This window comes from Prionailurus bengalensis, chromosome X, assembly GCF_016509475.1.
Source record: "Prionailurus bengalensis isolate Pbe53 chromosome X, Fcat_Pben_1.1_paternal_pri, whole genome shotgun sequence".
NCBI lineage: Eukaryota > Metazoa > Chordata > Mammalia > Carnivora > Felidae > Prionailurus > Prionailurus bengalensis.
The window spans coordinates 97,863,438-97,885,576 of NC_057361.1; the positions used below are offsets into that span (position 1 = coordinate 97,863,438).

The 22,139-nt window shown below is 44.7% G+C and overlaps 1 protein-coding gene across 3 annotated transcripts in view; it reads left to right on the forward strand.

Moving 5' to 3' along the window:
- Positions 1–22,139, forward strand: part of DOCK11 (dedicator of cytokinesis 11) — a 204,439-nt gene that overhangs the window by 158,665 nt on the left and 23,635 nt on the right. For all 3 annotated transcript variants that reach the window (XM_043571394.1, XM_043571397.1, XM_043571396.1), the window contains 4 exons: positions 1,839–2,054; positions 2,144–2,201; positions 13,365–13,471; positions 20,913–21,035. In XM_043571394.1, coding sequence (XP_043427329.1) covers positions 1,839–2,054; positions 2,144–2,201; positions 13,365–13,471; positions 20,913–21,035 — 504 coding nt within the window. The remainder of the gene's footprint in view (positions 1–1,838; positions 2,055–2,143; positions 2,202–13,364; positions 13,472–20,912; positions 21,036–22,139) is intronic.

The following is a 22,139-nucleotide window of genomic DNA, read 5'->3' on the forward strand; positions in this document are numbered from 1 at the left end:
GTGTACCAAAAAATAATTCCCATAGGAACGTTGCTTAGACTGAAAAAAAAATACAAAAAACAAACAACAACAACAAAAAAAAACAACACTGATTAGTGCCAGCCATTCTCAGGCTGGGAAAATTTGCTTTTCAGCCAGTTCTACTGGTTCCCCGGGAGATCAGCGTATGCTCCAACTAATCCCATGAGCACAAAAACATTTTATGCCACTTAGGATCTCACACTCTGAGAGTTTATTTTACCACTTGTGACCATCCTTAATTCTTTGTTATATAAAAGTTGTCTTAGCATCATTTTCAAAGTAAATGAGGTCTGTATTGGCTGACCTTGGTAAGAAATCTTTTGCATGACTCATTTCTGAAATGACCTCGCTTTACTCTGGTGGGGCTGTCATTACCAATAAACCCTATGACAACGAGTTATGCCTTCACCCCAGGAAATGGGACTGCTACTGGGGTATAAGAAGGAACTTTATTGTATATACTTATTATTTTCGAAGGGATCAGGAAGGCACTTTGAAAAACCGTTTCCTCCACAGTTGGTTACATTCACATTGAAAAGCTCCCCAACCCCTGTGTTGTCCCTTCCTCGTCTTCTCTGAATCCTACGGATAACTGTGATTACTCCATTGGGGTCAAGAGGAAGTGAGAATACGTTCTTAGTAGCGGCCAGGATAAAAAGGAAACTGTAGCTTAATGGGTTTGGAGGACAAAACAACATTTTGAGAGAGGCTATTCACTCTTTAGGGTTTTCTGTGATTCACAACCTTTTAGTTGTGTAAGTGGAAATCGTTACGGTATTGGTGTAAGGTTTTTACTTTAGCGTACGTGGCCGTGTTTGGATGGAAGAGTGGCTGAGATCACTAGCTCTGGAACCCGAATGTCTGGGTATAAATCCTGTCTCTACCACCTAACCCAACTGTGATGCTTTGGCCAAGCTGTTTAACTGCTGTACTTCTTTCATAGGGTTGCTGCAAAAGTTAAAGCATGTAAGGCCCGCCTAGACCACACGAGTACCTAGTAAGCTGTCAATTTTTAGTTACCGTTATAACTAAAATCACACAATAATGGCAAATAATTCTTCTGGCTGTCGAATTTACCGTGGACAAGTCTGCCTCCAGATCCATGCTTTTATGTATTGTGAATATACTGCCGTCAAGTTTAGAGCCTTTGAAGCCTGAGCTAATTGGACATTTTAAAAAAGAATTCATTTACACGGCTTCAGGGGTGCCTGGGTAGCTCAGTCGGTTAAGCATCCGACTCTTGATCTCGGCTCAGGTCATCACAGTTCGTGAGATTGAGCCTCGTGTCGGGCTCTGTGCTGACAGTGCAGAGCCTGCTTGGGAGTCTCTCCGTCTGTCTCTGTCTCTGTGTCTCTCTGCCCATCCCCCACTCACGCTCTCTCCCGTGGGTGCTCTCTCTCAAAATAAATAAGCGTTAAAAAAAAAATAAAGCTCTTTATTTTTTAATATTTATTTACTTAATTTGAGAGAGAGAGCACGAGCAAGGGAGGGGCAGAGGGAGAGAGGGAGCGAGAGAAAGAGACACTCTGAAGCAGGCTCCATGCTCAGTGCAGAGCCCGACACAGGGCTCGATCCCACAATCCTGGGACCAAGACCTGAGCCGAAATCGGGAGTTGGATGCTCCACACCGACTGAGCCACCCGGGCACCCCGTACAAGGAAAACAACCAAAGCTCCGGAGACACGTGGTATACCAAGAACTGTAATCAGGAGTATAAATCATGGGATTCCCAGGATTGGATGCCAAGGCTTAGAGCACGTGGGTAATGTTGATCAACGTGTCTTCTTTGTTTGTTTGTTTGTTTGTTTTGAAATTAGGCCACTGCTTTTCCCGCCGAAGTCAAAGACTTGACCAAGAGAATCCGTACTGTCCTTATGGCCACCGCTCAGATGAAGGAGCATGAGAAGGATCCTGAAATGTTAATTGATCTCCAGTACAGCCTAGCCAAGTCCTATGCGAGCACCCCGGAGCTCAGGAAAACCTGGCTTGACAGCATGGCCAAGATTCATGTAAAAAATGGAGATTTTTCAGAGGTGACTGCTTCGGGCTTTGTTCTAAACACCACCCTGCGGAAAGCTCCGGAACGCATTCTGACCGCTCTTCCTTTGTCATCCTTTTCCAGGCCGCAATGTGTTACGTGCACGTGGCAGCTCTGGTTGCCGAGTTTCTCCATCGCAAAAGTAAGAGATTTCTGCTCCTAGAGACGGGGAGAATTTCAGTTAGCCCCGGCGTTTTTGTCTCTGTAGCTTGAATGTGATACGATTGAGCTCTGAAATATACGTTCACCTTTAGCCTCAGTTGGTGTTCAAAGAGAAGGTGTTGGAAAACTGGATTATTCACTTTGCCTTCTGCTTTCATTGAGAGTACAGGAATAAGTTAAATAGCACAGGGCCAGGCCTGATGCCCAATGTTTATTTTCCAAGACCGTCTCCCTGGAAGACTGCCACAAATTAAATTCTTCTCGGGGCTCACGAGGAGCTCTGGTGAATACAGATCATTTGTTTTCCCCTCGTCCGTCTCGACTTCAAAAATGCACACAGGTTACAGCTCCATAGCCACTTTAGTGCCACAATACTTTGGTATTAACAGGGACTCGGGGCGAGGGGGCGCCTGGGCGGCTCAGTTGGTTGGGCGTCCGACTTCGGCTCGGGTTCATGATCTCGCGATTCGTGGGTTTGAGCGCCGCATCGGGCTCTGTGCTGACGGCTCAGGGCCTGGAGCCTGCTTCGGATTCTGTGTCTCTCTGCTCCTCCCCTGCTCGTGCTCTGTCTCTCTCTCAAAAATAAATATTAAAAAATTAAAAAGAAAACAATATGAAAAGGGAGTCAGGAGGCACCTGGGTGGCTCAGTCGGTGAAGCGTCCGACTCTTGGTTTCGGCTCAGGTCATGATCTCATGGTTCGTGAGTTCAAGCCCCTCATCGGGCTCCACGCTGCCTGTGCGGAGCCTGCTTGGGATTCTCTCTCCCCCTCTCTGCCCCTCCCCGGCTCTTGCGTGCTCTCTCTTTCTCTCTCTCTCTTGAAATAAATGAACCTAACAAATAAATAAAGGGGAGTCAGCGCATCGGCAAGATGGCCAAGTAAGATGCCCCTTGTTTCTGTATCCCCCCCCCTCAGCAGTTTGCCATCCGTCTGCGGACAAAGGTGCCTCTGTGGGAGCTGTGGGATTCAGCACCATACAGCCAGGGACCTGGGAGGAGTCTCCCCCACCTGTGCCTCAGGCAATAGGCAGACAGACCTTGGTCCTGGACGTGGACCCTGTAGTGGCTCATGAACTGGCCCTAGCCTTTCTCAGCTGTGGTCTGAGCACACCTGGAGAGCCCCGTCTTAGATAATCATCCACAGACCAGAGGACCTTGGTGGACGTCCAGGAGGCCTGTGGCAAAGTTCCAGCATGCCATTGGAGCAAAACAAATACAAGTTCAGATGCATCGTAGAGGGTGAAAGGAACGGTTTGACTTAACTCATGTCACCCCTTCCCCCAAGGTGGCACAGCTCCGTGCCAGGAGAGACCTTCTCGCCCATGATTTCTTCTGTGGGGAACAAGTGGGAGCATGTGAGTGGGCCCCTGGCATCCGCAGCAGTATAAGGCCTGCCAAAGAGACGCATTTCTCCCTTGCCCCATCAGGGGTACCTGGCTCATGAGCCGCATGACTAGGGGCAGGAAGAGGTGGGAGTAGATCGGACTCTTAGAGGGCCTTAAAGAGACGCGGATCCTGCTAACCGCATCGCAGGCTCCATCTAGAAGCCCAAGGCACTAGGGACACATAGCTCATGGATTCCTGCCCCCACCCCCACCTAGCCCACAGGCACCTCCAGTGCTCTATGCATCTAAACCCTGCACTCCTTTATCCTGTAGCCGGCTCCCTGTGTGTGCTCCTGATGGGTGGCTAAGAGCAAGCCTTGGCAGCCGACTAGAAGGCCATCCAGCATCTGTGGGCCACTAAGAGACCACAAGCTTGAGCTTTAGCACTTTGGCCTGGTGTGTTGCACGATGGAGAGAAGGCATACAAGCCTCAGAAATCTGCCACAAAACGGGCACCTGGGTGGTTCAGTCGGTTAGGCGTCAGACTTCGGCTCAGGTCACGATCTCATGGTTCACGAGTTCAAGCCCCGCATCGGACTCTGTGCTGACAGCTGGGAGCCTGGAGCCTGCAGCCTGCAGCCTGCTTCAGCTTCTGTCTCCCTCTCTCTGCCCTTTCCCCTTTCCCACTCTGTCTCTCTCTCTCCCTCAAAAATAAACATTAAAAAAAAATCTGCCACAAAAGGGAGCAAGAAGTATGAAGCCAGTGTATCCATAGGAGGTCCGTGAAAGCCACAGACTCCGTAGCAGGGCAGATGGAAGGTGTTTCTCCCCCAAAGTCAGTCAGTAAAGGTGGTTGGAGGTGACTGCTACTTCAGATGCAAAGACAGCCATGCAAAAGACTTCAGAGAACAGGAAAAATGAAGGAAACATGGCACCACCAAAGGCTCCCAATAATCTTCCAGTAACCCAGGCCAAAGTCCTGGAGATCTGCAATGTACCTCATGAAGAATTCAAAATAGCTGTTTTTTTGTTTTTTGTTTTTTTTTTAATTTTTTTTTTTTCAACGTTTATTTATTTTTGGGACAGAGAGAGACAGAGCATGAACGAGGGAGGGGCAGAGAGAGAGGGAGACACAGAATCGGAAACAGGCTCCAGGCTCTGAGCCATCAGCCCAGAGCCTGACGCGGGGCTCGAACTCACGGACCGCGAGATCGTGACCTGGCTGAAGTCGGACGCTTAACCGACTGCGCCACCCAGGCGCCCCTCAAAATAGCTGTTTTAAGGAAGCTTAATGAGCTATGATAAAACAGAGAGTTCAATGAAACCAGGAGAACAGTACAAGAACAAGAAGTTAAACGCAGATAGGAAATTAAAAAAAAAAAATTCTGGCATTGAAGAATACAATGAATGAAGTGAAAAATGCAACAGCATTGCCAACAGAGTGGATCAAACAGAAGTAATCTGTGAATTGGAAGTCAGGACCTTTGAATTTGTTTCATCAGAGGAGAACAAGGACAAAAGAATGAAAAAGAGTAAAGAAGCCTCCGGGCGTGATCTTTGGGATAGCATCAAAAGAAACAATCTGTGAATTCTTTGAGTCCCAGAAGGAGAAGAGAGGGAGAAGGAGACAGAAAACTTTTATTTCAAGAAATATAACTGAGAACATCCCAAATCTGGGGAGAGATTTGGACATCCATGTTCACGAAGCTCATAGATCCCCCAAACACTCAACATAAAGAGAGCTTCTCTAAGACCCGTTATAATAAAACTACCAACAGACAAAGAACCCCAAGGCAGCAATAGGAAAGAAGTTTGTAACTGACAAGGGAACCCCCATAAGGCCATTGGTAGGTTTCTCAGCAGAGCCTTGCAGGCAAAGAGAGAGTGCGAGGAAGTATTCAAAGAGCTGAAAGAATAAAACTGCCAGCCAAGAGGACTCCAGTAAAGTCCTTCAGAAGTGAAGGACCGATAAAGACATTCCCAGGCAAACAAAAGCTGAAGGAGTTCATCCCCACTACACCTGCCATGCAAGAAAGGCTGAAAGGAGTTCTTCAAGCCGAAATGAAGAGATGCTAATTAATAACATGAAAGCCTGTGAAATGGATCCATAAGAATGGGTCAAGAAGATGTGGCACATATACACAATATTCAGCCACAAGAAAGAAGGAAATCTGGCCAGTTTGGGCAACATGGATGGCATAGCATAGCATGGCATAGCATTATGCTAAGTGGAATGAGTCAGAAAGAGAAAGACCAACACCGTATGATCTCACTGTCATGTAGCATCTAAAAACTCGAAACCACAGAGGCAGAGCGTGGAATGGTAGTTGCCAGAGGCTAGGGGGTGGGGAAAGTGGGAAGATGTTTGTACCAAAGGGTACAAACTTTCAGTTAGAAGAGGAATAAATTCTGGGGATCTAACGTACAGCACAGTGATGACAGTGAATACTGTATTATATACCTGAAAGTTGCTGAGAAAGTGGATCTTAAATATTCTCATCTCCCCGCAAATGGTAATTATGGGGAGGGCCATTCATTTCGCAATATACACGTATCAAATCAACACACACACCTTAAGCTTACACAGTGTTCTATTTCAGCTGTGTCTCAACAGAGCTGGCGGGGAGGCGAGGGAAGGAGAAACAAAAAGGGAGTCGGGGGTTTTGAAGGGCTTCAGGATCCAGCAGATCTAATTCAAGAATCTGCCTGAAAGCTTCCCTTTCCAAAGCCAGTATTGTTGACTACTATAAAACTACCCAAATAGTAAAATAGTTGAGTTAGAAACCTTCTGCTATCTATCATAACGGCCAAGCGATTTCCTTTACGGTAGTTAAATGAGTCACATCAGGGCAAAATGAAACCATCTTGTGGGAGCCTTATCACTCTGGTTTGATCTAGGAGAACACAGCCACGTTTCCAGTCGATTGCCTCATATAATAATACCACCCATGTGGGGAGAACCTCTTTCTATGTAAAGAGTCATCCCAAGCATGGTATCATGAATAACATGTAGATTCGTTTCACTTCTATTTTTTTATTATTTTTTTAAATCTTTATTTATTTGAGAGTGGGGGGGGGGGCAGAGAGATAAGGAAGGAGAATCCCAACAGGCTCCACACTGTCAGTGCAGAGTCTGACACGGGGCTCGATCTCAGGAACCATGTGTTCATGACCTGAGCCAAAATCAAGGCTCAGGCGCTCAACTGACTGAGCCACCCAGGTGGCCCTTTTTCACTTATATTTTAAATTAACACTTTCTGTTTGGTACTGGAATATTTAACAACCCATGTGTTTGAAATTGGTAGACTCTAGTGTTCTCCTTTGAGTGCCTAGACTTGGTTTTAAAATGGAAAAATAATAATTATCAAAAGAAGGCTCCATCTGAGGGGTTTTTTTTCCCCTACATCACCAGTCTGCCTGTGAAATTATAGTCAAAGTAAATATTGAAATTGAGCATCTGCAGTTCCAAATAAACTGATAAGAGAACCCAAAACACGGTAATGCATTTTTAGGTGTAGTTTTCCGACAAACGAGGGTAGTATTATCTCCTCTCTCTAATTAGAGAAATCTGCAGGAAGATTTTTATGTCCGCGGAGTATCAAACTGTACCCTTTAGATGTTGAAAATTGTTAAATATGTTACAATATTTCCCTAGATTTTTTTCCCCCTAGGTACAAAGACTTAAAATTAGGCAAAAATCAAGAATTATTAATCTCCATTATCAGTCCTTAAACTTTGAAAATACAAGACTGGGCAAGATAGCAACTAAAATAGAATATAAATATTGCTGTGGTTTGTTGGACATGAGTTGGGGGCAGCTAGCCTGTACACAAAACAATGCGACCTGTTTCAGTAAGTGGAAATAGTGCTTTAAAAACTTTTCTGAATATTTGAGTATAGTTGACACACGATGATACATTAGTTTCGAGCGTGCAACATCGTGACTCAACTTCTCGGTATGTTACGCTGTGCTCGCCACCAGGGGAGCTACCGTCGGTCACCGTACAAGCTACTGCAATGCCATCGACTGTACTCCCTGTGCTGTGCCTTTTATTCCCCTGATTATCCACTCCATAGCTGGAAGCCTGTATCTCCCACTCCCCTTACCCATTTTGCCCATCCCCCTCCCGCTGAAATATTTACTTCTTAATACCCCAAGGTATTTAAGAGGTTATCCTTCCTATAAAGCAAAGAGTCCCTCTCTGAGTAGGAAAAGAATGTTTTGCATTTAACAAAACATGTTAACACTTAGGAGTTCATGTATTTATTTATAGGCCCCGTTTATTTTTAAACCTGGAAAATCCTACTTGCTTAAACTAGCCAACCTTATTCTAAGGGTGGCTCAGTTGGTTAACCTCTGACTCTCAATTTCGTCTCAGGTCATGATCTCATGGCTCGTGAGTTCGAGCCCTGTGCCGGCAGCGCAGGGCCTGCTTGGGATTGATTCTCTCTCTCTCTCTCTCTCTCTCTCCCTCCCTCCCTCCCTCCCTCCCTTCCTCTCTCTCTCTCTCCCTCCCTGTCTCAGCGTCCCCCTCTCCCCCGCCTTCTTTCAAAATAAATAAACTTAAAAAAAAAAAAACTTAAATGGTGGCAGTAGTAAAATCCTCAGGGTGCCCCCACCCTTGGCTTTAGTCACTCAGATGATCCAAAACACCTTCTTTTGGTGATGAGTTGATTAAACTACGATAGTTATACCAATAGACCCTATTAATGGAAAACACGTTAAAAATTTAATCTGTTAACCTGTCATCTAGCCCGAGAACTTCATGATCTAGATAAGAGCTGGCTATTTACAGAGTAAATAAAACAAACATTTGAGTTCAGCACTGAAAAAAAAAAAAAAGATTTTATTAGTCCTTAAGACAGACTTCACAAAAATAGTTGAGCAGTTCCACAACCCTTTGTTTTCTACTGTTAAGCGTCCTTTGATAATGAAGACAAAAGGGAAGGAGAGTTAGAAAGTATTTTAAATCTTGGCCATAGCAATTGCAAAAATTTTTTCTCAAACTCCTAAGCCATTTCTCTTGAAGTCATTATAAAGCGCTTCTTTTAATCAAGATGAAATGAAATACTACTTACCAGCTGACATATTGGAAACAGATGTTCTGATGAGAGTTTTTTTTTTTTTAAAGAGTTTGTTCCATTGGGTGGTTGCCTAAGCAAGCAAAGGCTTGGGCCCCTGCCCCCTAGGGCTGACTACAAAACACCGGTGATGGCTTGTTTCTAGATCCTTCTTTTCTCATCTTTCAAGCACTGGACTGAACGGGAAAGGGGGAGGAGGTGTGCAGTTTTCCCTGCCCCCACCCTTCTTTCAGTCAGCCAAAGCCCTTGCTCTTCCTCCCGGAGAGACCTTAAGGATACCCTTCTCTTCCTTTGACCTAAGTTCCCTCTAAGTGGTGATACTTACTGGGTGTTGGGTACTCTCACCCCCACGGATCTAAAAAGAAAAAAGGTCTCAATGTCCCTATTTCGGTTCTATCTGAGAACACCTCCCTCCCCCCCCCCCCCGCCCCGCCCCAAGTATTCTAGACCTCATTCTTTGGAGGCGAGACTTGATGTACCTCTTCCTGAGAGAGGGCACAACTGTTCTGACCCGGGGAAGACAAGAGTCAGGTGTCTGCGTCCTTCCATCACCACTGGGCATCCAAGGCTCAGCAAAGCTTCGGTCCTAGAGGCCCCCCTCCCCCCGCCAACAACCCAGAAAAAGGAATTTCCTTTCCCATAGAGTCTGTTCCTTTCATTCCTTATAGGGTAATGTTGCTCCCTTTCCCAAGTCTTTTTACCCAGGATCTGATAGCTTAAGTTCCACAGGCTTTTTATTTCCTGACTCCTTGCCAATCACAACCCTCCCCGCCTTTTGCCTGCCCTCCCCCTTCAGGACTTTTAACCTCTTATCCTTCTGACTAGCAGTCTTATTTTACCAAGGGTTGAACTGCCTCCCCACCCTCCAAACGCCTCCCGGCTTTTATTTTTTCCTGGGACACTTGTGCTCAAGGTAATGGTCTGTCCTTGGACAGTGTGCATCTTGCTTTCCCTAGGACAGCAGTCAGGACTACAGAAGCTATAGCTTTGAAGGGCAAGGTCAGGAATCCAGGTCATATACCAGAAAGATTGACAGCAGACCCTTGAAGACCACCTTATATAATGCTACAGAGCGCCATGGGAGATCCCCAAAATGCGTGCCTCCCTCTATTGGGATATATACACTGGCCACTTCCAGATTCAGCAGCTTGTTTCATCTAAAAATCTTTCGAAGGGCACCTCGGTGGCCAACCTCGGCTCAGGTCACGATCTCGCCGTTCACAAGTTTGAGCCCCACGTTGGGCTCTGTGCTGACAGCTCAGAGCCTGAAGCCTGCTTCAGATTCTGTGTCGCCCTCTCTCTCTGCCCTCCCCGCTCGTACTCCGTCTCTTCTCTCTCAAAAATAAACATTAAGGGGCGCCTGGGTGGCTCAGTCGGTTGAGCGTCCGACTTCAGCTCAGGTCACGATCTCGCGGTCCGTGAGTTCGAGCCCCGCGTCAGGCTCTGGGCTGATGGCTCGGAGCCTGGAGCCTGCTTCCGATTCTGTGTCTCCCTCTCTCTCTGCCCCTCCCCCGTTCATGCTCTGTCTCTCTCTGTCTCAAAAATAAATAAACATTAAAAAAAATTAAAAAAAAATAAACATTAAAAAAAACCTTTAAAAGTCTTTCTAGGGCTAAGGGCAATCAGAAATTTCCCCAAGCATTTTAAAGACCCTCACAACGAAAAGGGTCCTTATGTCATTGGATAGTTTGGTGGGTGCTAATAACTTATGCAAACAAGGGGGATATATTCTCCTCTAGGTGGAGATACGTCATTAGGCATAGGACTCCAGATAACACGCTTACCACGTATAGTGGACTCTGAAGCTAACAATCCATGAAGCAGACAACAAACTCCAAACTGGGCATTGACCTGTCAGTTTATGAGAAAAAACATAATTTGCCCTCCTTATACTTAAAATATATACTTGAGGGGCGCCTGAGTGGCTCAGGCAGCTAAGCGTCCAACTTCGGCTCAGGTCATGATCTCGTGGTTCATGAGTTCGAGCCCTGCATCAGGTGCTGTGCTGACAGCTCGGAGCCCGGAGCCTGCTCCGGATTCTGTGTCTCCTTCTGTCTGTCTCTCAAAAATAATAAACATTGGGGCGCCTGGGTGGCGCAGTTGGTTAAGCGTCCGACTTCAGCCAGGTCACGATCTCGCGGTCCGTGAGTTCGAGCCCCGCGTCAGGCTCAGGGCTGATGGCTCGGAGCCTGAAGCCTGTTTCGGATTCTGTGTCTCCCTCTCTCTCTGCCCCTCCCCCCTTCATGCTCTGTCTCTCTCTGTCCCAAAAATAAATAAACGTTGAAAAAAAATTGTTTAAAAAATAATAATAAACATTAAAAATAAAATAAAATATATATTTGAAATCTACTTAAAATTTACTTAAAATATCTCTCCCAAGTTGCTTGAGCCTCATCTGATCTCAGGCATAGGAGTGTGCCCCTTTTTGTCCTCCCCTAAATCACAGCATTCTAGAAAAATCCTAGATTTGGGAATCACTTAAAAGTCTCAGAGCAGACAGGCATTTTTTTCCCTAGTCGTGGACCGAGCTGCCAGAGGCCTTCAGGGATTGACAGTTTTCTTTGTTGAGGACCATTGGGGGCCCCCTTCCCTACCACCTAGCTCTTGACTTCGCAGTGTTGATCAAGTGGGACATTGTCTCCTAAATTTCAGAAAGTTCTCCTAATGCGCTATTCAAAGAGTGGCTGATCTGAGAACTTTGTTACTGGGTCACAACAAGCTAAGGAGTATTATCCTGAGTGGAAATCAGCTATGTCGCTGAGTGTATGTAATTTAGCAGACTTTTTTTTTTTTTTTCCATAGACTGAGTTGAAGAAGGAAATGAATTGATTTACGTTCGGGTGCAAGTTCCTTGTCTTGTTGTGGTCCAGCACTTTGAACAGAACTTGACTCGAAGTCTATAACAGACCATTTTAGGCATGCTTATCTTCAGAAATGAAGCGTGTTCCGCTCTGTCTTCAGTGTCTTTTATTACCTGATTTCTTTCAACAAAAATGGCCCTGAAGGCCATTGGGTCAACGTAAATCTCATTTTCATTTCTTTTTTTTTTTTTTAATTTTTTAAGTGTATTTATTTATTTCGAGAGAGGGGGAGTGCAAGCCGGGTAGGGACAGAGAGAGAACAGGGAGAGAATCTGCCTAATGCAGGGCTTGAACTCAAAAACCGGGAGATCATGACCTGAGCCAAGATCAACGGTCAGACGCTTAACTGACTGAGCCACCCAGGGGTCCCTTATTTTCATTTCTGCCTTGCCTTTCTTCACAGAAATCCACTGACTGCTCCCTCTGTGTCTCTCCATTCTTGAAAAAGCACTTCAGAATAACCCCATCTTCCCTCTCCAGAAGTCTGTCTCTCTCTCATAGAAGCGTGGTGCTTATTTGATAACTCACGCTCTATCAAGCATCTTACAAGACGATGTATGTGCGCAGCCTTCATTTAGACCGGGGAGCTGGCAAAACCCCAGCCCTGATACCTGACCTTTCTTTCTGCCAGAATTCTGAGAAATCTCTTAAATACGGGGAAGCCTGACTCTCTTAAACCTTCCTTCTTCTTTTCCCAAGAGTGTTTGGACACATGCACAGAATGTGTAGGGCAACCACAAAGCCTGCCTTCTATACCTGAACTCTTGCTTGACGGCAAACATTTGGTCCACGATCCCACAGCAGCTGTTCCCAGCTTCAGCTCACTTGCTACTTCCCAGGGGTCCAGCTGTAGACTCACTGTACCAGCTGGCCACAATTGGCCAACCTTGGAAAAGCTCATTGATTTATTGGTAACTTCGGTTGTTAAGAATTCATCCAACACTCCTTAGGTGCTGGGTTCCGTCCCACACACTTTGCACTTCCTTAAATTCTCACAAAGTAGATATTCTCTCCATCTTGTAGCCGATGAAGCTTTTTACAGTTCTAGAGAGAGAAGCCTGTCTAAAATCACGCCGTTAGCGATAGAACCGAGGCAATCTAACTCTGAAAGCGTGCTGATTCTCCCAGGGCCTGTCCCCTTTCTCCAAGGACGCTTCAGTCCTGCCACATGTTTTCTCTGCCTCTCTTACAAGTCCTAGGCTAGGCTTCCTCCAGCCACCCAACCCACTTCCTTTTTCCAGTTCTTCAGGAAAATTAGGAACTAGAAACGGTTACCAAAGCACATTCCCTGGCTGCCTGAAAAGTACATGCCCTTTTTGGTTAGGTGACAGACCAGAAACACACAGGATCAAAGCGGTCAGTTACACTAGGAAACATTTACTATACTAGCCACTGAGGGTGACGCATGGTCAGAGAATGAACCTGACTTGTTAGTAACTTGAGCTCGCTTTTCGGGAAAAAGACTGGTAGAATGTGTCATAGATGGGAGTAATTTGCAAAATTCTTTACAAGCTGAAAATTGCCACTAATGGCTTTGACCGGCACAAAAATATCTCTGTTTGTTTTTCAGGGTGAGCAGTCCACGTAAGGCTGTTCTTCACAAAGCACTTTTTAAAAAATAAAGTTACTGGGGCGCCTGGGTGGCTCAGTCGGTTGAGCATCTGACTTAGGCTCAGGTCATGATCTCACTGCTCGTGGGTTCCAGCCCCGCATTGGGCTCTTTGCTGACAGCACGGAGCCTGGAGCCTGCTTCAAATTGTGTCTCCCTCTCTCTCTGTCCCTCCCCCACTCATGCTCTGTCTCTCAAATAAATGAATGAATGAATGAATGAATGAATGAATGAATAAATTTACTTCACTTCTTTCTATGCATACAGAATTATTCCCGAGTGGATGTTCAGCCTTCAAGAAAATAACTCCCAATATAGATGAAGAAGGAGCAATGAAAGAAGATGCTGGAATGATGGATGTCCATTACAGTGAGGTAAGATTCCGGGGCCTGCAATGCCAGTTATATAAATTTAACTTCTTAAAACTTATATTAAAAAATTATTACAGCTAACTTAATTTGGAAGGTAACCAAGGGCTGATGAACTGTAAGCATTAAAACTGCCCAGGGCAGAGATGTCCCTATTTGGAATGTGGAGCCTGGCCTCTGGAGCGGTTCCTGTTGTCTGGTTTTAGAGAGGCAGTATTTATCATCTTCAAATTACCATCCCAGTAACCAGATCAGGGTCCACATACTTTGGAAAAATCTCCATAAAAAATAGAGTTAACGATGCAACAGCTGAGCAGTATCCGCAGAAAAGTATTTTCTAAACTGGAAAATTCCTGCCGTCAACTTCTTATGGGTAGCAAAACAGCTTTAGTTGTCAATCAATGAATACGTATTGACTTAGGAACAAGGCTCTGGGCTTGGTGATATAGGAGCTGTAAAATAATCACATACGGCTAATCCCTGACCTCCAATATCAACCTGAACAGCTAATATACCTACATGGAAATGGGTAAAAAAAAAAAAAAAAAAAGACTATGCCATTTGAATAATGGCCTCAGTGTGCTCCATGTAAAGTCAAAGGTGAGAGAGATGCCTTTGAGCTGAAGTAAAACAGAGGAGGTATGATCAGAGAGGGGTGGAGAAAGAGGACACTCTGGAGGCAGTCTAACAGAGGAGGATAGTAGCAGGGACAAAAGTTCAGAGGTGGGAGGGGCACCTGGGTGGCTCAGTCTGTTAAGTGTCTTGACTTCGGCTCAGGTCATGATCTCGCGGTCTGTGAGTTCCAGCCCGGTCTCCGGCTCTGTGTTGACAGTTCAGAGCCTGGAGCCTGCTTCAGATTCTGTGTCTCCTTCTCTCTCTGCTCCTCCCCTACTCAGCCTCTCTCTCTGTCTCTCAAAAATAAATAAACATTAAAAAAAAAGGAAAGAAAGAAATAGCCTTGATCCTGACTCTTTTTTTTTTTTTTAATTTTTTTTTTCAACGTTTTTATTTTTTTGGGGACAGAGAGAGACAGAGCATGAACGGGGGAGGGGCAGAGAGAGAGGGAGACACAGAATTGGAAACAGGCTCCAGGCTCTGAGCCATCAGCCCAGAGCCCGACGCGGGGCTCGAACTCCCGGACCGCGAGATCGTGACCTGGCTGAAGTCGGACGCTTAACCGACTGCGCCACCCAGGCGCCCCTGATCCTGACTCTTTTTAATACTCTCAAGGAGACGGGTAACATTTCTTATCCGTCAAGAACTCCGATCTGTTTTGTATGTAAACACATTTGTTGGAACTCTTTTGTGTTCTACAGTAAAAATTTATATATTTTATTTGATGTATACAGACAGAATCCTGTTCCAAAAGAGCCTTTGTATATTTCAGCTTAGGTAAGAGGGCTTCCTCCTCATGCCCTCACCAGTGGAAAAATAACCAACACTGATTTGTGAGTTTTATTGAAAAGTACAAACGTTTGTCTATTTAGTGCCTGTATTTAAACGCATGAATGAAACCAATAATAGTGAAACTTAATTTGTTTCTCAAATGACTTTTCTGACCTTTGATTTTCAATAGTTTGTAAAGATATAATTGGCATACAGTCAAATGCACATTTCTAAATGAACAGTTTGATGAACTTTGACACTTGTATGCACCCATGTAACTTCCCATCAGAAACAAGAAAGAGAACACGTCCATTCTCCTGGAAAGTTCCCTTGTGCCCATTTCCAGTCAGTCCCTCCTCCCCCACCGTCTAATTTCTCACACCATAGATGAGTTTTGCCTGTATTTTGGTGCCATAAAAATGGACTCATTCATTCCATTCGATACATACCGTTTTGTATCTGGCTTCTTTTGCTTACCCTAATGTTTTTGAGATACATCCACGTTGTTGAGTATATCAAAAGTTTGTTCTTTTTCACTACTAAATAATACTCCATTGTATTGATATCTGATTTGTTTTTGTAATCCATTCTCCTGTTGATGAACTTTGGATTGTTTCCAGTTCAGGGCTGTTAGGAATAAGGTTGCTTTAAACATCCTCATCTATGCCCTTTTGTGGACATATGCTTTCATTTTTCTTGGGTAAATACCTAGGAGTGAAATTGCTGGATCCCCGGGAAGTTGTATATTTAATTTTCTACGAAATTGCCAAAGAGTTTTTCAAAGTGAATGGCCCGTTTTATACTCCCGCCAGTATCAGGTGAAAGTTTCAGTTGGTCGAGATCCTCCCCAACATCTGATATTGCTGATTTTTTTTTAATTTTTATTTTTGCCATTCTATTAGGCATGAATTGGTATCTCATTGTGTTTTTTTATTTATATTTTCCTGATAACTAATGATGTTGAGCACTCTTTCATGTGCTTCTTTGCCTTTCATATATCTTCGTTTGTGAAATGTGTGTTCAGGTCTTTTGCTCATTTTTAGAAATGGCATTGTTCGTTTTTTAATTGTTGACTTGTAGACATTTTTTGTATGTTCCGGATATAAGTTCTGTGTCAGATATATGTGCTGCAAATTTATCTTTGATTTGCTTATTCATTGCTTAATTGAGTCTTTTAATTGAGCCAAAAAGTTTGGTTTTGATGAAGTCCAATTTCCCATTTTAATGGTTTGTTCGTTTTGTGTCTGGTCTGAGAATTTTTTGCTTACCTCCAGATTGTAAAGATATTGTCTTACACTTTCTTTTTTATTTTTATTTTTTTGAGATTTTATTTTTAAGTAATCTCTACACCCAACATGGGGCTTGAACTCACAACCCCGAGAGCAAGAGTCGCACACCCCTCTGACAGAGCCAGCCAGGCGCCCCTTACGTTTTCTTCTATAAACCCTGGATATGAGTTTTATATTTAGGTCTGTAGGGGCACCTGGATGGCTCAGTCGGTTGAGCATTCAACGTCGGCTCAGGTCATGACCTCAGGGTTCGTGAGTTCGAGCCCCGCGTCGGGCTCTGTGCTGACAGCTCAGAATCCGGAGCCCGCTTTGGATTCTGTGTCTCCCTTTCTCTCTGGCCTTCCCCTGCTCATACTCTGTCTGTCTGTCTCTCATAAATAAACGTTAAAAAAAATTTTTTTTAATGTATTTAAGTCTGTAATCTAAAATACATTTTTGAGCATGGAATTAGATAGAGGTCAAGGTTCAAGGTAGACATTTAGATGGTTCATACCCTATGGGGGAAAATAAAACTTTCCTTTTGCCTGATCGAATTCCTTTGGCACCGTGGTTAAATTTCAGTTCTGTGTATGTGTGCAGCCTATTTCTGCTCTCTGTTCTATAGCCCTGACCTGTTTGTCCATCTTGATACGAATATTACACCATCTCGATTGCTTTCACTTTGTAAGTCTTGAAATCAGGTAATGTTAGCCCTCTAACTGTTTTTTTCAAACTCATCTTGGCTATTCTACACCCTTTGAATTTCCATGTAAATTTTAGACTCCTCTTTTCTACTTCCTCAAAAGAGCCTGCTGGAAGTTTTGGGGGGATTTTGTTAAATTTATATACGAGTACATGGAAAATGGCAAGCTTAGCAATATTGAGTCTTTCAGTGAATATTTATTTAGGTTATCTTTAATTTCTCCCAACAGTATTTTGTGATTTTTTTAGGGCAGAAGTCTTCTGCTGAATTTATTGTTAGATAATTGATGTTTTGTTGCCACTGTAAACAGTATTGCTTGATTTATTTTTCAATTTGTTGTTGCTAATATATACCACTACAGTTGATTTGTGTATGTTGATCTTGTAATCTGCAACCTTGCTAAGTATGCTTATTGGTTTTAGTAGTTTGTTTATTCCTTAGGCTTTTCTATATATACAATCATAGCATTTGCACAGACAGTTTTATATTTGCCAATCTGTAGGACTTTCCTCTCTTTTTCTTGCCTCGTGCTGCCTAGGACCTTCAGCATAATGTTGAATTCAAGCGGTGAGAGCAGGCTTTTTTTTTTATTTTTGAAGTTTATTTATTTATTTTGAGACAGAGTGTGTGAGCCGGGGGAAGGGACAGAGAGAGAGGGAAACAGAGAATCCCAAGCAGGCTCCGTACTGTCAGCCCAGAGCCCAATGCGGGGCTTGAACTCCCAAACCGTGAGATCATGACCTGAGTCGAAACCGAGAGTCGGACGCTTAACCGACTGAGCCCCCTGGGCGCCCCGAGAGAAGACATTCTTGACTCGTTCTCAAACGTATGAGAACAGCATTCAGCCTATAGACTTCTCATAGATGCCCTTTATCAGATTGAGGAAGGTCTGGTCTAGTCCTTGTTTCTGGAGAGTTCTTTCTTAATATCACGAAGGGCTGTTGAGTTTTTTCAAATGCTTCCTCTGCATCTATTACTGGAGGTACCGTGTTTCTCTTTTATTCTGCTTTGTTCTCTATGTTACACTGAATTTTTTTCCTAATTGTAAACCAGCTCTACATGCCTGGGACCCAGTAGTTTGTCACAGATTTTTAATTACCCCCAAAGTTCTTCCTTCCCACTGTTACTGGAAATTTTAATTTGGCTATTAAATGTTAATATACATTTATTGAAGCAGCAACAGTTAATGGCCATCTGTGCACCGCCACTGTACTGCTGACTAAAGAAACCAATAAAAATAAGATCTCATCACTACCCTTGAAGAGACCTGGCCTATTTGGAAAGTCAGGTACATAGACGAGGGGCAAGTATGATGATAGATACCCACCCGATGAATGACCAGAGTAGGATAAAAGGCATCTAGTGTCTTGCTCCTCTGTATTCATGAGGAGGAGGATCCCAGAAGAGGTGATCTTAAAGAGCGGTCTTAAGGGAGTTAACCAAGCAAGGGGAGGAAAGGGCAGAGGGCACAACAGGAGCAAAGGCACAAAGTTAAGACAACACCGTGGTGCTTCAGGAGAACTACTAGGAGTTCGTTGTTGTTGGAGCATAAAGTACAAGGCTGGGCCTGGTGAATGATAAGATTATAGAAATATCAGCCAGACTATTGCAAGCCTTGGGTGCCAAGTGAAAGAGCTTGTCCTTTGCTCTTTGAAGGAAGGGATAACAGCCATCATGAGGTTCTAAGAAGGGGAGAGGGATGTGGTCTGGTATGCATTTTCACCAGAAGCCTGTGGCGCATACTGAAAAGCGCCAAGGCCGGAGGCAGGAAGATCGATGAAATAGAGAGGAAGGGTCAGATTTGAGAACTGTTGAGGAAGCAACACTGGCAGAAGTCAGCGGTGAGCTGATTGGAGGGTGAGTGAAGAGAGAGCGTGTCCGTTTTCCGGGACTGAGGTAACAAAGTATGTGCTCGTTCATTATCTCACAGTTCCAGCATCCAGAAGTCTGAAGTCAAGGTGTCAGCAGGACCATGTTCCCTCTGAGACTCTGGGTAGAATCTTTCCTCGCCTCTTCCTAACTTCGGTGGTAGCCGCTGGTCTCTAGGTCCCTTGACGTCATAGCTGCGTTACCCCAGCTCCGCCCCTGGAGTCAGGTGGCGTTCTCCCCGCGCGTCTCTGTCCGCTTGTGTGGACATCACTCCTATTGGGTTAAGGGCCCAGCCTCCTCCGGTCTGACCTCACCTGAACTAACTCTACCTGCAGGGGCCCCGTTTCCACAAATAAAGTCACGTTCTGAGGTACTGGGGGTCGGGACTTCAACATCTCTTTTTGAGGGACACAAGTCACCCCATGACAGGGCCCAGTCAAAAGTACTCTTAGGTTTTCTAGCTAAGCGTTCGTAGGGTGTCGCCCCCGGCTAGATAGAAAGCACAAGCGAAAGAACTAGGTTATTAGGAAGAAGTTGAGTTCAGAATTGCCTAAAGGGCATACAGGAAAAACTGTTTTAGCATTCAGCGCTGTAAGCAAGAACATCTCTTTAAGATGGAAACAAGCTGGGGCGCCCGGGTGGCTCAGTCAGCTGAGCGACTGACTTTGGCTCGGTCACGATCTCAAGGTTCGCGAGTTCCAGCCCCGCATCAGGCTTTGCACTGACCACGTGAGCCTGCTTCGGATCCTCTGTCTCCCTCTCTCTCTGTCCCTCCCCCATTCACTCTCCGTCTCTCTCAAAAATAAATAAACATTAAAAAAATAGATAGAAACAGGCTGTTGAGACTCACAGATAGTGTCAGCAATGGGCCTCATCTTTTTATTGTCGAGATGAGGGTTCATAAAGTAACTTATAGCAGCTGTTATCATTCTGGCAAGGTCAGAGATCTCTGTCTTGAGCTATTATCCTGTCCTTCTCACAGACTTTAGGGCCAGCAGTCAGGAAGGAAGCATTGTTTACCAAGACTGCATCATTTTAGTAAACATGTATATCACTAACACAGCAGCTTGAAAGTTGTCCAGTCTTCTGAACACTCTGTTACATTATGTGTAAATATAACTTCAGTATAAAAAGGAAGCTGTGAACATTTATAGGCTTAGGGGAATTTACCTTATCAGACATACAGTTTGGAACAAATAATATATCCCCTTTTAAAGATACTCCTTCTTGGGGGCGCCTGGGTAGCTCAGTCAGTTAAGCGTCCAGCTTCGGCTCAGGTCACGATCTTGCGGTTCGTGAGTTCGAGCCCTGAGTCAGACTCTGTGCTGACAGCTCAGAGCCTGGAGCCTGTTTCAGATTCTATGTCCCCCTTTCTCTCTGCCCCTCCCCTGTTGACGCTCTGTCTCTCTCCGTCTCAAAAATAAATAAAACATTTTTTAAAAATTAAAAAAAAAAAAAGGGGGGGGCGCCTGGGTGGCGCAGTCGGTTAAGCGTCCGACTTCAGCCAGGTCACGATCTCGCGGTCCGGGAGTTCGAGCCCCGCGTCGGGCTCTGGGCTGATGGCTCAGAGCCTGGAGCCTGTTTCCGATTCTGTGTCTCCCTCTCTCTCTGCCCCTCCGCCGTTCATGCTCTGTCGCTCTCTGTCCCCAAAATAAATAAACGTTGAAAAAAAAAATTAAAAAAAAAAAGAAAACAGATACGCCTTCCTAATGGGTTACGTTTCTTTTTTTTTTTTTTTTTTTTTCAACGTTTATTTATTTTTGGGACAGAGAGAGACAGAGCATGAACGGGGGAGGGGCAGAGAGAGAGGGAGACGCAGAATCGGAAACAGGCTCCAGGCTCTGAGCCATCAGCCCAGAGCCCGACGCGGGGCTCGAACTCACGGACCGCGAGATCGTGACCTGGCTGAAGTCGGACGCTTAACCGACTGCGCCACCCAGGCGCCCCAAGGGTTACGTTTCTAAGTACAGTTAACATCCTCACTATGTGAGTAAACGATATCCATAGGTACGCTTCACTATTATCAATATTGATTTCATATTTTTAAGAGTGGTTTCAGTTTCAGACATTACAAGTGTTTGATTTAGAAAATAGAGTCACACAAGCATACTCCCTTCTGTACACGTTGTTTGTTCTCTACGAACTTGAAACGGTTCAAAATTTCTTTGCCAAAACTCTAAAACCGCCTCTAATTCCTGATTGCATTTTGCCCTTAACACAGGAAGTTTTGCTGGAGTTGCTAGAACAATGTGTGGATGGCTTATGGAAAGCAGAACGCTATGAAGTCATTTCTGAGATCTCCAAGTTGATCATTCCCATTTATGAGAAACGTCGTGAGTTTGAGGTGGGTAATGGAAACATTCGCATCATTGGAGGTGCCTGGGTGGCTTAGTCAGCTGAGCCTCTGACTTCGACTCAGGTCTTGATCTCGAGGTTTGTGAGTTCGAGCCCCACATTAGGCTTTGTGCTGACAGCTTGGAGACCGCTTTGGCTCCTGTCTCTCTCTCTCTCTCTCTCTCTCTCTCTCTCTCTCTCAGAAATAAATAAACATTAAAAAAAAAGTCTAAACATTTGCATCATTGGCCTAAACTATATTTTATTTTGGTCTCGGAAAACACGGTACCATCGTTATGTTCCTATCCCTCTAATATGTGTCCTCTGAGGAATAAAAGGTTAATTATATCCTGGCATTTGTATTTTATTGTAGAACATAGATACTTAACTATGTTGTGTTGACACATTTGTCCAGTCTGAAAGTTCCTATCCTTAAAAGTCCTGTGACATCCTAAAATCGGAATCCTACCTTATATTCCTATAAATTTTCCAGGGGCGCCTGGGTGGCTCAGTCGGTTAAGCGTCCGACTTCGGCTCAGGTCACGATCTCGCGGTCCGTGAGTTCGAGCCCCGCGTCGGGCTCTGGGCTGACCGCTCAGAGCCTGGAGCCTGTTTCCGATTCTGCGTCTCCCTCTCTCTCTGCCCCTCCCCCGTTCATGCTCTGTCTCTCTCTGTCTCAAAAATAAATAAACGTTAAAAAAAATTTTTTTTCCAAAGGAAATTGAGGGTAAAACATCCAGAATATAAATTAAATTTTAGATTATACAAGTGGTTCTTAAAATATTTTAATCTAGCACCTCCCCCACCACTTCCCCTCAGGGCATAAAAAAATTCAGTGCTGTCTTCACCAAACCTTCGCCTAATAAAGGTATGGAATCTCCTGGGCACCTGGGTGGCTCAGTCAGTTAAGCATCCGACTCTCGATTTCAGCTTAGGTCATGATCTCATAAGTTTGAGCCCCACGTCGGAGCCTGATTGGGATTCTCTGGCCCTCTCTCTGTGCCCCTGCCCCTGCTCCCTCTCTCTCTCTCTCTCTCTCTGAAAATAAACTTAAAAAAAAAAAAAAAAAAGCTATTGAATTTCCATGTTGTCCCGGGAAGAGTCATAGGCTTTT